Here is a 16,817-nt window from a genome sequence, read left to right as displayed (position 1 = left end):
CAAGTTAGAGAGCACCACACACTGGCACCGGCAGTCCACCTGGGAGGGGACATTACAAGGTTCCATCCTGTGTGGCTGAAATCTCCCTGGCCTCAGCTCTGCTTTGGGGGCCCACAGAGCCACGAGGCTCCCATTTTCCCCCTGATGATCTGAACACCTCCCCGTGACATCACACAATTTCCCTTCCCCAAAGAACAACCCTTGTTCTCACCAAGGGTGCTGGGGCGGGGTTGCCTCACCCAGACCGGCCCAAACTCCACCCTCTGGTAGGTGTAAGAAGGTGGGGTCCGGGTGCAGGACACCTCCCAGATCTGGGGGTGACTGCGAGTGGCTCATGCCACAAGCCACTGGGAAACAGAGGACTAAAGTTTACCAACAGGTGACTCTAAGAGGTGACTAAATTGTTTGTATCAACTATGTGTTTTAAAAACAGGGATTTCTAGAGTTTCCATCATGACTTAGCGGTAACAAACCCAGAGTATCCATGAGGACGTGGGTTCAATCCCTGGCCTCACTCAGCAGGTTAAGGATCCGGTGCTGCCGTGAGCTGTGGTGTAGGTCGCAGACCAGCTCAGATCTGGCATTGCCGTGGCTGTGATGTAGGCTCTGATTCAACCCTTAGCCTAGGAGCTTCCATATGCTGCAGGTGTGGCCAAAAAGACAAAAACAAACAAACAAACAAACAAAACAGGGTTTTATACAGACTCATTTGGAAGTTTTCAAGTTTTCTTTTTCTTTTTTTCTTTTTTTTTTTTTTTTTGCTAGAATGTTCCCAAGTTGCAATCCCAAAACAAAGCATGGATTTTTTTGTCTTTCTTCTTCTTAAAAAATAACACTAACAATGACAGCAGTCACCTTGAATTAAGGGCTCTGCCACTTTGTCAACTCTCTCCTTGGCTTGCAGAAGCCCCAAGGGTCAGGCTCCAGCAAACTACTCTCATTTCAGAGGAAGGAAATGACGTTCAGAGAGGTTGGGTGATTCCCCTGAGGCCACACAGTAAGGACCGGGGCGGGGGGGGGGGGGGGGGGGGGGGGGGGGGGAACAGGGGGGAAGGAGGCAAAATCTGAATTCAAACCCAGACCCTGACTCCAAAGCCCATCCGTTGAAGCAGAATACTAGGCTATCACTTCTGGTGTCTTCACTGGCTGTCACACTGATGGACAAAATCAGTTTCTATCCGAAAACCACATGAATAGTAATGAATGTGGGGGTCCGGGCGAGACTTGCCCTCAAGGTAAGGTGTGTGGGCTCGGAGAACACTGTCCCCTGTGGGGGCCTCGGGATAGGAGGCACGCACCTTGTTGAGGCTGCTGCGGTCGCTGACGCTCTTGGTCAGCTGCTGGATCTCCGCCACCTGGTCCGCCAGTCGCTTCTGCTCGTTGAGCTTCTCAGCCAGCGTCTCCAGCTCCGTGAGGGCCAGCTGCAGCGACAGCCTGTCTGGGTGGCCCCTGGGGGTGTTCTTCAGCATGTCCTGCCGAAGCCGAAGGCAGCCAAGACTGAGACCCCTACCCCCTCCCCAGCAGACCCTCCACTGGCTGGGATCACAGCCTCAGCCTCCATGCTCCTCACAGAGACCAGGCCTGAAAAGAGCCCAGCTTGTGGCCAGGACAGATGGGCTGACACAGAGCAAGGCCTCAATGAAGAGCGAGTGAATGAAAAACTGATGTGTGGCCCCATCCCTGAGTTACCGACCAACAGGAGGCCGAGATGAGACCCGCACCTGTAGGTGGTTGCTCTGAGGACAGAGAGGAAACTCAGCAGGGGCCCTGGGCCTGGCAGCCAGCATCCCCCTAACCCCCCCAAGAGGGGGCTCAACCCCTGACCAAGGGCCCCAGCAGCCAGGGGAGGTGGCCCCAGCTCAGAGGGCCCTGTGTGGGGCTAACACTCCCTCGGGAAGTCCAAAGTGCCCAGATCGGCACACTCACAGGGCACCTTCCTGCCAAGAGCCCCCGCAGGTGCTGGGAAGCTGCGGGTCTTCATCCCCCCCACCCCCCGCAATCTGGGCTGAGTCGCCACCATTCCCACCAGGAGAAGGGAAAGCTGTCAGATGAGATGAGCTCCACTACGGCAGTGGGGGAAGACGGGGCTCAGGGTGCCAAGGCGCCGCCCACGGTGCACCGCAGATGCGTGGGTGGTGGGTGCCCCCCCCCCCATGAGGCTGGCGCCAGCCAGAGCTGCCCCCGGCAGGTCGGTCGGCGGTGCCGGAAGCCCCGTAGTACCTGAAGCAGGAGGATGAACTGCGGGAACCTCTGGATGGGCTTCACCATCAGCCCGTAGAGCGTGACGCGGTCGGGGCTGCACACCTGCCGCCGCTGTGGGAGACCAGGTGGATCATTCGCTGACCCTCCGTGGCGAGGGCCCAGCACCCGGATACCGACAAGGCCCGTCCTAGGCTCCTCTCCCCGGGCGCAGGACCCTGCTCAGCCTCAGGCCTGAGAGAAGAGCCCAGGGCAGTCCCTACCACCACAGGGATCCCCTGCACAGCCCCACACACCAGGGAGCCCAGAGCATCACACTGAGGTCCTAAAGGCAGAACTGGGACATTCCATTGATTCACAAGGCCAGGCTTCTGGAAGCAGCTGAGACAAGCTTTCCCTCCACTTAAACTAAAGCGGATGAGACCCGGGCCAGGGTGAGGGGCGGGCACGCGGGGGTCTTACTGGCCTGGCTCTCGCTTCTGTTTCCCCCACTCCATCCACACACCTGTCACCTTGACCAGGGTCCTCAGCCCTGCGACCCAGGCTGCTGCCACAGCTTCTCCACCAGCCTCCACTTCCATGTGCCTCCACCCTAAACCTCGGGGGCTCCCCGCTGCCTGAAATACGACATCCTCACCCCTGAGCCTGGAGGAACAGATCTGCCCCTGGCTGCTCTGGGCGTCTCTCCCAGCACCCAGTACTCCAAGGTTCCAGCCAGCCTGGCCTCTGACCTTTACCCCCCCAACCCTTGCACCCAAAACACCCCCTCCTCTGTCTCTACCTGTTTCAACCCCACAGTCCCCGCAGGCCCTAGGTCACAGTGAGAAAGCCCCCTGACCCGCTGGAGTGGGGCTGTGGATTCCTCCGCTGGGGCCCCACTCCTAGCCCTCCCACGCCCTCCGCTGGCACGTTCCCTGCAGCGGGATCTCCCTCTGACCCTCCTAATTGCGCCAAGGAAATGGGGCAGGGGGACCTGGCGCCACAGCTACAGGAGGCCTTTGGTCCTTTAGGCACTATCCTCCCGCATGACCCCCAAGGCACCCCTCTGAGGCGTTCTCCCCCACCCTTTCACACATGAGGAAAGGGTGTCAGCCAGGCCACAACCTGAGCCTCACCGAAGACCCCCCAAGGCACCCCTCTGAGGCGTTCTCCCCCACCCTTTCACACATGAGGAAAGGGTGTCAGCCAGGCCACAACCTGAGCCTCACCGAAGACCCCCCAAGCCTAGCCCTCCAGAGGAACACCATGTGTGCCGCACCTCCGAGTCTGCCCGAGTGGACCCACCTCTCACCTCACCATCCACGAAATGTCACAGGCCTTGCCTTCCACCTGCCAAAGCTCCGGGATCCCAACCAAGCAGCTTACAGACACTTTAACTCTTTATCACCCTCCTCTTGGGTCGGGGTGGGGGGAAGGCTCATATTTTCCCCATGGGACTTGGGGTGTCCCAAAGGAAAGAAGCCAGGGGCCCAGGCCAAAGAAATGATGCTCCAGCGATCCGCCCCTCCTGGGAAACCTCCCCGCCCTCGCCCCCTCGGGCCCACCTTGAGGAACTCAAGGAAGGCAGGCTTGGTGAGACAGGCCTTCTTGATAATGGACATGGCGTTGGTGAAGTTGTTCACGTAGTCACTGTACACGTCTAGCACCATGGACTTGGAGAACTGAAACAGACATGGCAGGGGCCCGCGAGGGTCAAGTCCAGACAACGGGAAGAGGGCCGGCACCCTCCCCACCGGCCACGACCTCCTCCTCCACGTGGAGGGGCTCAGCTACCCTGAGGTCAGGAAACCTGTCCCCTGGTGAGGGGAGGGGACGGGGCTCAGAGAGGTAAAGGGACACCGAGGTCATGTGGAGGAAGAGGTGGTCCCAGCGAGAGCCCGGGATGCTCCTGTCCCCCGGCACGGCCCCCCACCCTGAGGCAAAGGGGGCCAGGATGGCCCTGAGCTGCGCGTACTTCCTCAAATCCCCCGCCCTCCACCCTCAAGGACGGTGCACTTGACCCTGAGCCCATGGAGACACCAACCAGAGTGTCAAGTCTGTTGCGTGCTGGGGTTTTCAGAACAATACTTTTTGCCTTTTAGCAGAACCCCAATTTCCTAAAACAGATCAGAGCAGGTCCCCCTGACTCTGCCCATCTGTCACCCCAGGAATCTTGTCTAGACCCAGACTTCAGTTTTAAAAACCATAAGCTGAGCGCATCTCCTCCTTCCACGGATAGGGACCTGAGCCCAGAGAGAGCCCTGGCACAGTCCGAGTTCACACGGCTGAGCTGGGACCAGGCCAGGTCTCTGGAGGGGGACCCCAGTGGGCTGGCCTAGCACCCTGCAGCACCCTCTGGGGCCAAGGCCAAGCATCTGACAGTGGCCACTCCACGAGCACTCGGCAGAGGGCCCTCAGATCGGCCATGGGGCCGCCCAGTGGCCAGTCTCCTGGAGGTGCTGCCTGGGCAGAGCCAGAGCAATGAGCAGGCTCCAGAGGCGCCAAGGCAGACATCCGGAGGGTGTCACACCCACCGCCGGCTCAGGCCAGGCCGACTCAGGCCCTGCTGCTCTCTGACCTGCCTGCTTGGACAAGGCAACCAGGTGGAGGCAGGACGCTGACCCAGAGGACATCGGGGTCAGGGCCATGGTTTTCAACTTGGTGCGCCGGGGAGAGAGAGCTTGGGGACACCTACTGAAGCCACGAAGAGATCCCCAATCTTCTCGGTGGAGTCCCATTCGGCCACACGGGAGGACAGGGCGATCTGGAACATGGAGTGGCAGTGCAGGATCTCCTTCACGCGGAAGAACACCACCTGGCACTTGCGGACGCTCAGCGCCTTGGGCTCCATCTCCATCAGAGGGTTGCGGTAATCCTGCGGGGAGAGGGGGAGGGGCAAGCGCCCCCGGGCCAGGTCATGGCCTCCTGGACGAGGCCAAGCAGATCAGTGGACCCTCCTGCCGGGAAAGCACTCACCCTTCTGGAAGGATCTCCATGCACGGAACACACCCGGCCCTCTGGCTCACCCACAACCCACCCCCACGACGTCTGTGTTAATAAGCTGGGTTTTGGGAGGAGGTCCCTGCCTGCGAGGAGCTCCAGACGGGCCCTGCCCACAATGGAGCCAGCCTGTCTAATGGAGTCGTGGCAGTGATGTCACAGCAAGGGCCCTTGTCCCCCAGACCTAGTGCCACCCTCTCCAACCAGCTTTGTCAGCAACACGGGATACTCTCGTCTCCACCTGCCTGGGGTCTGGGCTTCCCCACTGTGGATCCAAAGTCGGGAGGGGACATAAGGGTGTCACTAGCATCCTCCAACCCCAACAATTCCCTTCTCTGTCGTCCTCACTGGGAGCCCACATCCCAGCAGACTCAGCATTTGACGAATGCGATCTAAGGCTGGCACAACTTAGACACCCAAGCCATTCCCAGGCAACCTGATGTTGGGGGGGCCGGGGTGCAGCCCACTCCTCGCCCCCGGGAGCCCAAGATGAGGGGGAGTCACGGCCCCGCCCAGGGGCTCCCAGAGTGGCGAGGAAGAGGGACCCATGTCCTCAAGACTACAAGACAGGGCTCTTTTCTGTGAACCCCAACATTGTTTGAGAAAATCCAGTCCTTCTGCGAACACCAAGACATCAGGAATTCTTGGTGTCACCCATTTGGGGTTCCTGCTGTCCCCAGAAAAGTGCTGGTCTTTGGCCTTTCTCCCTAAAAATGCCTGAGTTGGAGCTCCCATTGTGGCTCAGTGGTAATGAACACAACTAGTAACTATGACGATGCCGGTTCAATCCCTGGCCTCACTCAGTGGGTTAAGGATCTGGCATTGCGGTGAGCTGTAGTGTAGGTTGAAGACGTGGCTCGGATCTGGTGTGGCTGTGGCTGTGGCGGTGGCGTAGGCCAGCAGCTACAGCTCCGATTCAATCCCTAGCCAAGGAACTTCTGTATGCCGCAAGTGCAGCCCTTAAAAAAAGACAAAAAAATAAAAAAATAAAATAAAAATGTCCAAGTTCCCAAACACTCCTCCTAAAATGCTCCTCCGGGGTCCCCCCTGCACCCCTGGAGACATACCTGGAGTACCCGCTTCAGAGACTCCACGTAGCTGCCTTCGCTCTGCACGATGGAGCCCAGGATGTGCCTTCGGACCACCTGCTCGGGCGGAAAGCACAGTCAGCGCCTGCGCCAACCTAGGCACAGAGCAAGCACCTGCTGTGTGCAGAGCCCCAGGTGACCAGAAGAGGATCACCTCGCCCAGCAAGCTGAGGGCTGCTGGGACAGAAGGAACATGTCCCTCCCAGGGGGACGTTCAGAGCCCCTGCCCACCCCAGACAAAAGCCCTGCTCCCCAGACTGCAGAGCAGGGGCAGGGGATGCCAGGACTCTGCCCGCCTATATCCAAGGATAGAGAATCACAGCTACCCACTCCCTCCCCCCAGGGACAGGCGGCCTCCTCCATCTCTGGATGACTCCAGTAAAAAATTCCTTCTCAGGAGTTCCTGTCATGGTGCAGTGGAAACGAATCCAACTAGGAACCATGAGGTTGCAGGTTCGATCCCTAGCCTCGCTCAGTGGGTTAAGGATCCAGCACTGCCATGAGCTGAGGTGGAGAGGGAACTTTGCTGTGCTCTGGAATCACGTGGCTCCCACCCCAGACACTCTGAATGAAGAGTTACGGGGTACGACCTGGGCAATGGGGGCTTTGGGGGGGGGGTTCATTTCTTAAACATTTCACTGAAGCATAGTTGATTTATAATGTTGTGTTGATTTCCTCTGTACAACAGAAGGATTCCATTCTCCCTGCACACACATCCACTCTTTTTTTTCTTTTCTTTTTTTTTTTTCCTAGGGCTGCACCCACAGCATAGGGGGTTCCCTAGCTAGGGGTTGCAATGTGGGATGCAAGCTGCATCTGGACCTACACCACAGCTCAGAGCAACTCCGGATCCTTAACCCACTGAGTGAGGCCAGGGATCGAACCCAAGTCCTCATGGATCCTAGTCGGGTTTGTTACTGCTGAGCCATGAAAGGAACTCCACACATCCACTCTTTTTCAGATCCTTCTCCCATACAAGTTATCACAGAATATTGTGCAGAGTTCCAGTGCTACATGGCAGGTCCCTGTCGGCTATCCATTCCATGTACGACAGTGTGCATATGCCAAGCCCAAACTCCCAGTCCATCCCTCCAACAGAATATTACTCAGCCATAAAAAAAGAAGGAAACAATGCCATTTGCAGCAACATCGATGGACCCAGAGACGACCATACTAAGTGGGTAACAGGGCTTTTTTTTTTGTCTTTTTTTTGCTGTTGTTATTGTTATTGTTGTTGTTGTTGCTATTGCTTGGGCCGCTCCCGCGGCATATGGAGGTTCCCAGGCTAGGGGTTGAATCGGAGCTGTAGCCACCAGCCTACGCCAGAGCCACAGCAACGGGGGATCCGAGCCGCGTCTGCAACCTACACCACAGCTCACGGCAACGCCGGATCGTTAACCCACTGAGCAAGGGCAGGGACCGAACCCGCAACCTCATGGTTCCTAGTCGGATTCATTAACCACTGCGCCACGACGGGAACTCCTAACAGGGCTTTTTAAAGCTTCCCAGGTGATTCTATTGTGCAACAAGGCTGGGACAGAGCTCATGAAAGGTGTCATAGGTGAGAGGTGTCTGAGGGGGAAGCCTGTCCACCTTGGTCCAGAGCTGGGTGACTGACCCCCACTGTGCCCCCAAAGCCATCTCCTGAGATTACTGATCCAGGGGCCACCACCACCATCTCCCTTGCTCTCTGCTGCCTTTCCCCCTCCCGCACTCCACCCCGCCCCGGGCACACCCTTTGCATCTCTTCCCACCGCCCTGCTCGAGCCCAGGCCTAACTATGGCCCCATAGCTGTGTGACAGGCCTGGCCACTGTCCTTCAAGCTGCCCCACAGCTGGATGCATTGCCAGCAACCCCCAGGTGTCCCCAGAGCAGAGTTCTCAACCTCGGTATATTGACTTTAGGGCCGCCCTGTGGTCTATAGGCTGTTGGGCAGAATCCCCAGCCCTGCCCACTAGATTCCAGTAGCATCCCCCCACACAGCTGAGACAACCAAAAGTATCACCAGACATTGCCATCTGTCCCCTGGGGGGCAAAATCGCCTCTTTTGAGAGCCACTGGCCTAGAGTCACTAACACTGCCCATCCAAGAGATGCCAAAGGCTTGTGGGGAAACAGACCCAGCGGGCACCAGAAAGGGGAACCCTGGCTGGTGAGCCAGCGGCCTGGGGTCCTGATGGCCTCTCGCCCTGACAGTGACTCACTGCACAGGGGAGGGGGCTGGGCGGGGGGTCACCCTCTTGATGCTGCCGGGCCAGACAGGAGAAAGAAGGAAGGAAGGAGGCAGCTGGACTCTCAGGACAGGAGGTGTGGCCACATCAAAAGAGGCCCAACATCAGGATTTCCTGCCAACTCCAAACCGGCCAATCCCTGCCCTGCGTTTGCCACCCCGACACATCTGGCTCAGAGCCCTCATGACCAGGGAAGGCAGAGGGCTCTCACTCTGTCTCACGGCCGGGAAAACCCAAGAGGGAGGGATTCAAACACGATTCCGCCAGGACCCAGAGTGCAGATGCTCAGATCTCAGTGGGACATTCCAGGAGCAGGAAGATGTCACCCAAAGAAGCGCCCACTCCTGGAAGCCTGTGGCCACTCTAGGGTCTGAACTGATGACAGGATGGGGCCAGGCGCCTCTGGAGTACCCCACCCCACCCCATGTTGGATTAGCTCCCTGCTTCCCTTCCCGCTGGCCCTTCCTCCAAACACCATCTTTTGGAAACAGTTACCCCCGCTGGCAGCCATGGGGCTGGGACACCAAGAGCCCCAAATGCAGGGCCCCCTCCCCCACCAGGATGACAACATGGAACCTGCGGGTCCCACTGGGAAAGTCCGAGCAGCTGGTTGAGAAGAGAACCCAGGAGCCACCCCCTGACCCACCCACCCAAGAGTCCCTGATCATCACCTCCCCCTGCAGACCCAGGCCATAGGCTGGGACCCTGCCAGCCCTCCCCCTGAAGACACCCCCCTTCTCCCACTGACCTGCTGAGGGCTCAGGCCATCTGGCATGGGGCCCAGCTCCGGGGCTGGGGGCTTGATGTCCGTAACGCTGACCTCCAGGAGCCCCATGTCCTCCTCCTCTGAGTCGCCTGCAAAGTCAGATGGGCCGGTGACCAGGCAAAGCGAGAATGGCACACCCTGCTCAGACTCCAGGAGCAGGGCACCCCTCCTAGACCAGGGTCCTGGAGGAGCAGCTCCTGGGGCCCTGGAGGGTCAGAGCCTGCTCACTGCCTTCACTGCCACCCTCTGCTAGAACAGTCCCCCTGGAAATCACAGAGAGGGAAGGTGGGCGAGGGCGTGTGAAGCAGCGTGCCACGGAGGTTCGGCTCTCAGAATCCGCTCTGCCAGAAGTCTCTGTCCCTGCTCAGACGTGCCCGCTTCTGGCCTGGCAAAGGCCAGGCCGCCCATGTCCCCATCACTAGACACTAAAAATAGTTTTCTTCTGGACACCGAAAAGGGGGAAGAAAGTAAGTCCCAAGAACAGGGCTGTAGGGCTCTGTGTTTTCATCTTTCCTGGAAAAATGCAAAGAGACCCAAAAGGGAAGAAGCTCAGCTGGTGTCCACTAGGAGAAAATGACATGAGTGGGGACAGATCTCAGGGGACAGATGAAGACAGAGGCGCCGGCAGAGAGAAGGAGGGGAGGTCAGGCAGAGGGCGGTGATCCGGCCTTGCAGCGCTGCGACCCCAAGAACGAGAGGCACAGGGACACGGGACCCTACTGCCCACAGATCTGAAACTTGGCACCAGCGGCCGCGGGCAGCAGGAAGTAGGTGCCGTGAGGAAGCTGGGAAGAAAGAAGTGACCGTGACTCCCGGGGGGGCAAGGGAGCCGGGACATGCAGCCAGGCCTTACCTGAGCAGGAGACAGAAGAGGAGGAGGAAGAGGGACAGCGGATGACAGCGTGAGGGTAGGGGGGGTGGAGGCCCTCCTGCCTGGCCCACATGGCACCCCGGGCATCACTCCGCACCCACCCCAGCCGCCGGCCCCGCGGCTTCCTCTTCCCCCATGCGCCACTGGGTAACATTCTTGGCCGGTGATTCGAGCCCTGCTGTGGCTATTAATAACGCCTCTGGTGGGAGGGTCACTTTAGGAAAGGCTCCGGGCTAACGGGCGGGGTGGGGAGGGCCCTGGGGTGGGGGGTGGGGGAGCCTAGAACAGGAACAGTTTCCAGACAGCCAGCGGGTCCCCCTGTCCTTTCTCCAGGCCACCTCCTCGGCCCATCCCCTCCCTTGTCAGGGGCCAGGGCTCCCCCAAAGGTTTCTGTGTGACTCAGGCACATGCAGGGACAGGGCTAAACCCATTTCACAGATGAGAAGCGTGGCCCTCCAAAAGAGGGAGAACCGGGCAAGGTCACCCAGCCAGGAGGCCGACGAACCAAGATCAGAACCAGGCCAGGGAGATGCCATCCCAGCACCGAACACTTCTTCTTAGTGGCTATCACCAGGCAGAACGCCTGCCACCAGGGGCCAGGAGTTGTGCTGGGCTCATTCCGTGCATTACCCGGTCATCCTCACCAAGGGCCCCTGATTCAGAGGCCAGATGAGCCCCATTGTACAGATGAGGAAACTGGGGCCCAGAGAGGGCAAAAGACATAGATTTCAAGAGCGTCGCCTCAAAGATTGAAAGCCTGTGCTAATGGGGCCCTGATCTCTCACCCCTGCCCTCACTCTGGCCAGAGGCAGCCTAGCCCATCCCTTCCAGTCCTGCGTGTCCCCAGGCAAGACACTGAACCACTCCGCACTGGTGCCCACATCTAATGGGAACAAGACAGTCCTCTGCACCTGCTCGGTGTTCGTACGGGTTCAGGAGACGCTGTGAAGGTCGGAGGAGAGTGCCCGGCACAGAACAGACCCTCCATAAACACCGACCATCACAAAACTCATTTCTCCAACGTCTCATCCTCCCCCACCACCCAGCCTTTGCACATGTTGGCTTCTCTGCCCAGAGCCCCCTCTCCCGCCCCGCTCCCCACTGCCTGCTGGACATGGGTCTCCTTCTCCTTCCACTCTCAGCCCTTCCTTGAGCTTTCATCCCGGCATTCCAGACTCCATCCCCAACACCCCCACATGGGACCCCACTGTGCGGCTTGTCCATCCCTACTGTCACATCCTGTTGACGTGTTTGTCTCCCCCCACTGTACCAGTGTACCCCCACTGTGCCCGGAGGAAATGCTCCCTAATTCATCTTGGGGTCCCTGCACCTAGCACGGGGCACGGCACTTCGTAGGTGTTGGATAAATGTTGGCTGGTGGAGAGATGGGTGAATGGACAAAGAAAGGAAAAGAATGGGCGCCTTCAAAGGTGAGGCTGGGTGAGCCAGATGGAGGGGGAGGCAGGAGGCCAAAGAGGCTATGACAGAGACCAAGGGCAGGGACCCGGAAGGGAGCGGCCTATGTATCCCAGAAGAGCCAGGGTCCGCCTACCAGAGACTGGGAAACAGGCTGGCATGTTTGGGGCTCAGTCCCAGACCCCCAGCGACCCCGCCCACCCTCCGCTGCCCAGCACCGCCCAACCCCGCCCAGGCCCGGCCCGCGGCGCCTCACCAAGGACATCCTTCCTGTGCAGAAAGGACACTTTGCGCATGACAGCGATCCTTGTCTTCTCCAGCCCGTCCTTGGTCCCGCTCTTGGCGGCCTTCATGAGCTGGGTCATCTGAGCAAAGGCAGAGGGGCTCATCAGGGAAGCAGGGGGAGGCCCTGGGACACCTGTCACCAAGGGCCATCAGCCCCAGCCAGGCCTCCCGGCCAGGGCTACAAACACAGGGACCCTGGGGCCCACTGCCTCTGAGGAAGGTGGCAGCAGAGACCACAAAAGACAGCAGGCGGTGCCACCCGGAGACCTCCTGGTGAGATGGGCATTCGCCCCCCGCCCTGGGGGGGAAATCTCCCTGGAGGTACCCACCTGGCTAGCAAGGGGAGGTCCTACCTAGATCTTCCCCCTTGGGAAAAACTACTTGGGGGAGTGTCAGACTAAGGACATGGGGAGACAGTGTGGACAGGCTGGAGGCCTGGAGTCTGAGGCCTGGTTCGAATCCCAGTCTCACCCCTTTCCAGCCACATGATGCTGGACCAGACCCTTAACCTCACTGAGCCTCGGTTTCCTCCCTGAGACCTGCCAAAACTGCAAGGACTAAACACACAGGGTCTGGGGAGGCAGGTTGAACCGTAAAACGAGCTGCACAAATATCCGAGCTTACTTTAGGGGCAGCTCAAAGGAAGGGGGCACCCTCATCCCATCTGCAGAAGCCCTGCCCCCCACACAGCCAGGTTTCTTCCTGAGCCACTGCCCAGGACCGCAGGGGAGGCCACATCCACCTCGGAGCAGGACGCGGCTTCCCCTGGGCCTGAGGAGCTGAAGGCACCAGCGCAGAAAGCGAAGCAGCACACGAGGCTTAGGCAGAGAAAGGCCCAGGCCAGGGAAGCAGCCCCCTGGGCCTGTGCACAGGCTGCTGTCCCCTCCCTCACTGCTCTGTCACCTCAGCCCCCAGCCCAGTCCTGGCATCTTCCCTGGCGCACAGCCAGGGCTGTCCAACAGAAGTTTCCACAAGGGTGGAAAACGGTAGCCACCTAACCCGATCTTTTTCGCCTTGGGAAAAATTACTTAGGGGAGTGAGAGCTGGCTGGTGCGCTGAGGACCCAAAGTTTCACTTATATTTAATTTTAATTAATTTAAATTTCTTTTTTCTTTTCAGATTTTTGTCTTTTTTTGGCTTTTTTTTTTTTTGGCTTTTTCTAGGGCTGCTCCTGATCTTTTTTTTTTTTTTTTTGGATTTTTGGCTTCTCGGCTTTTTCTAGTGCCGCAACCTCCTGGGAATGGAGGTTCCCAGGCTAGGGGTCTAATCGGAGCTGTAGCCACCAGCCTATGCCACAGCCACAGCAATGCCAGATCTGAGCCATGTCTGTGACCTACACCACAGCTCACGGCAACGCCATATCCTTCACCCACTGAGCAAGGCCAGGAATCAAACCTACAACCTCATGGTTCCTAGTCGGATTTGTTAACCACTGAGCCACAACGGGAACTCCTAATTTTAATTAATTTAAATTTAAAGAGCCAAAGCTATCATAATGGACAGCACAGCTCTAGGAAAACCCTCTCTTTCCTGCTGTTCTCCACTGAAGGTAGGGAGCAGGCATTTGGGGGGGTGCTTGGTCTCACTGTCAACTTCCTCCAAACACCCCCCTGCCCCCAGCATAAGGGTCCTGGCACTTCTCAAGGGTCTGGGCCGGGAGGGCTTGCGGAACCCCCAGTGGGCGCTGAGGCTGGAGGCAGGGTGATAGTTTTTCAGGAAGAAAGCTGACTTTCTGGAAACAACCACCAGCCAGCAGAGGGGGTGGGGGGATGGGAAGGGAAGTCCCCCGCTGGCCCTGCATCTAAATGGTACAATCCAGAGCTGGGGTTTTTGGGCTTTCAGAGAGAAGGGTGAGAATACCACAAACGCTTGTGAGAATCTAACAAGAGGGACAGCTGTTGACCCCAGAAGCTGTACAAAGATGCTCAATCTCCCCCCGAGGGGGCAGGGGTCACAATCCCCTGATGGGAAACCTCTGTCCTGGAGCCCAGGTCCTGTCCCAACAGAAAGCAGTTGGGGGAGCCGACCTGGGAACCCCGAAAGTGGTCTTTGGGGGAACCATCAGAGGTCCCATTCAGGCTAAAGAGAGCAACAGGTGAGCACTTGGAAAGGGGTCCCAGAATCAACCATCTTCACCGCACAGAAGCTGGGGCCTGACCTAGGGGCCGACTTAGGGGCCAGGCTGGGAAAAGCGCCCTGCTCTCGGACACCCCCCCACGTGCTCCCAGCATTCTCTGGGTCTCAGCTTCCTGAACAGTTAAATGTGACCCCAGCCCCCAGTTACAGGCCTTTCAGAGGGTGTCTGTATAAGGGCCCCACAACCTATAAAAGGCTTCTCAGTCTCCTCCAGAGAGGCCTCCAGTTCTGATGAAATGGGCAGGGCTACAGGACAGAGGGTGTGCAGGCTCGCGCAGACCCAGGCTTGAACCCCTAGCTCTGCTGCTGACCGCTGGTGTGACACCCGGCCAGTAACTTCTCCTGCCGGCCTCACCAATACTAAAGGACAGTGGCCTCCCAGGCGTCCCAGGGGGAGAACGGTCAGGCACTCAAATAACAACCGTCAGCCACTGTGCAATTAGGCCGTGCCCAGCGCAGCACCAAGCACCTTACAGATCGGAGCTCGCGCCCACCCTGGGGGCTGGTACTGTTCATGCCACCATCTCACAGGCAAGGAAACCGAAGCTCAGAGAGGTCAAGCGGCTTGCCCAGGATGACAGAGCGAGGGAGAGGTGGGACTGGGGTTCAAATCCAGACCCGCAGGCCTCCCAAGCCCACAGCACACAGGAGGTGCTTAATGAATGGCAACTACTGCTGTAACACCAGCTTATGCAAAGTGGGAGTCCCATTTAAGAAGGCACTGCGGTTTCTCCCACTGGCATCCTTACCCCAGATCTCTCCAAACGGCTCAGTGGGGAGAGAAGTCCAATGTCACCAACAGTCATATTTTTCCAAGTATAACCTAAACCCACCAGCCACAGTTATCAAATTCACAGATTCCTGGGTCTTGACCCAGACCTGCAGCATCAGCCTCTCAGGGGGTGGAGCTCAGGAATCTGCATTTTTCAAATCACCCAGGTGCTTCTGAGGGCCCTGAGGTTTGGAAGCCCACCCAGGAATCTGGAGGGGAGGTGGACACTCACAGCATGCGGAAGTTCTCAGGCCAGGGTTCGAAACCCCGCCACTGCAGTAACCCGAGTCACAGCAGTGACAACACCGGATCCTTAACCCACTGAGCCCTGAGGCAACTCCCATCAGGAATTTTTATAGACAGTTAAGGTGTCAGTCACTGAGGGTGAGGAGAAAGAGAGGCGGGAACGGGCGCAGGAGCAGCCGGCATGTAGCGCTGCCCAGTGCAGCAGGTGCAGGATGTGGCCGGGTTCTGGGTTCCAGGGCAGCCCCGGGACTCAGCCCCACCCTTGGCGGCCCCAGAAGCAGCAGGAAAGGCCCCCGGGAGCCCCCAGAACTTAGGGGGACAGACAATACCTTACAATCGTACTTGTGCTTCAGCTCCTGCATGTCTCTCCCCCCAACTCTTAAAGCCAAGATGTCTCTCTTAGTCCTGGCGTATCTCTCCTTTAGCCTAGTCAGGTCTGGAGAAAGCTGGAGCCCCCAAGCAGCCAGGCAGAAGGAGAGCAGGTGAGAGGAGCAGGCGGGGCAGGCAGGAGACAAAACATGGGCAACAGAGGAAAAAGGAGACTCAGGTAAGGTGGCAGATGGACAACTCGGGGCAAGCAGGGGACTGGGGACCTGGGGGCGACCGGGCTCCTGCCTGGAATCAGCTCCAACAGCTTCCAGCCCCTATGTGCCAGGCAGCCAGGGGCTGGGTCTCTGAAGCTGTAGGGGAGGAGGGGTGGGAGGGCAACGGCCCAGGCCCCCCTCCCAGGGAAGGGGTACAGTGCTAGTCATCTCCCCATCCCGGGGGCCCAGCAAGGGGCTTGTGACATAGGAGGCTCTCAGCAAGTTAGTGAGACAGATGGACGGCAGGTGCACGGATGGATGGAATGGGTGGGCAAGAGGATAAAGGGATGAGTGGGCGAATGCACAGAATGGAGAGAAGGATGGCTGGACAGATGGAGGGACCATGGCCAGATTGGTAGATGAACAGGCTCATGGATGGGTGGATGGTGGGTGAGCAAATGGATACATTTACTTGGATGACCAGAGAGCTGGGCAAATGGGTAGAGGGAGGAACAGTCAGATGAATGAGTAAAAACATGGATGGACTAGCGGACAGACGAAAGCAGTGCTATGCTGTAATTAATCATCTTGTGGTTGTCCAGGAAAAAGCGTCCTGCTCTGTAGTATTTCCACGGTGTGAACTCGCCCACCATGGCCAATTCCAAAGTACCAGTAGGACATCACTGAGCAAGCGGCTGTGCATGATTAGTTCTTGGGGTCTTGAGAGTGAGGATGAGCTGGCTCGGGCACACCACTGGAGGAAGGGTGGAAGAATAGAGGGAGGAATCGATGGAGGGAGGGATGGAGGCAGCTGGATGGACGGCAGGGGGCTGCCTGGCTCACACACTCTGGGGGAAGATGGATGGGTGGACAGACAAACAGAGAGACGTTCAAATGCATGAACCCTAGGCGCCGCAGTGACAGAACACCAAGACTGGGACCACTTGTAGGGAAGGGGACAAGTAGAGCGATCAAAAGGACGAGCTTGGAGGCAGATGCACCTGCCTCCAAAATACTGCTCCCTGCTTACTAGCTGGGTAAGGCTCTTTACCTCTCTGAGGGACAGCTTCCTCACTGGTAAAGTGGCCACAATAATAACTACTTCAGAGTATCACTGAAAAGGTTAAATGGACAAAGCGCATGAGCCCAGGGCTTAGTGATGTTCAAAAAAAAAATGGAAGCCATTATTATGTTATCTTTCAAATAATAAGAGCTCAATATTTGTTGAGGAATGGACGGTTGAATGTTGGATGGATGGATGGATGGATGGATGGATGGAAGATCAGATGGACAAGGTATTTTTT

At 58.0% G+C, this 16,817-nt stretch overlaps 1 protein-coding gene across 12 annotated transcripts in view; it reads right to left on the bottom strand.

Annotated features, from left to right (window-relative positions):
* The window catches only part of ARHGEF10L (Rho guanine nucleotide exchange factor 10 like), a 166,690-nt gene that overhangs the window by 65,621 nt on the left and 84,252 nt on the right, over nucleotides 1–16,817 (bottom strand). For 6 of the 12 annotated variants that reach the window (XM_047792095.1, XM_047792101.1, XM_047792100.1 and 3 more), the window contains exons 8-15: nucleotides 15,319–15,435; nucleotides 11,807–11,915; nucleotides 9,246–9,352; nucleotides 6,246–6,323; nucleotides 4,874–5,053; nucleotides 3,744–3,860; nucleotides 2,221–2,313; nucleotides 1,299–1,472 (exon numbers count right to left, since the gene is read on the bottom strand). In XM_047792095.1, the coding sequence (XP_047648051.1) occupies nucleotides 1,299–1,472; nucleotides 2,221–2,313; nucleotides 3,744–3,860; nucleotides 4,874–5,053; nucleotides 6,246–6,323; nucleotides 9,246–9,352; nucleotides 11,807–11,915; nucleotides 15,319–15,435 (975 nt within the window). Of the gene's footprint in view, nucleotides 1–1,298; nucleotides 1,473–2,220; nucleotides 2,314–3,743; nucleotides 3,861–4,873; nucleotides 5,054–6,245; nucleotides 6,324–9,245; nucleotides 9,353–10,116; nucleotides 10,304–11,806; nucleotides 11,940–15,318; nucleotides 15,436–16,817 lie in introns of those variants that run through there. The other 6 variants (XM_047792103.1, XM_047792104.1, XM_047792105.1 and 3 more) reach the window with 3 other exon arrangements.

The sequence above is a fragment of the Phacochoerus africanus genome, chromosome 8 (assembly GCF_016906955.1).
Source record: "Phacochoerus africanus isolate WHEZ1 chromosome 8, ROS_Pafr_v1, whole genome shotgun sequence".
Classification (NCBI taxonomy): domain Eukaryota; kingdom Metazoa; phylum Chordata; class Mammalia; order Artiodactyla; family Suidae; genus Phacochoerus; species Phacochoerus africanus.
The sequence above is the reverse complement of the archived record's forward strand: the minus strand, read 5'-3'. Positions and strand labels throughout refer to the sequence as shown.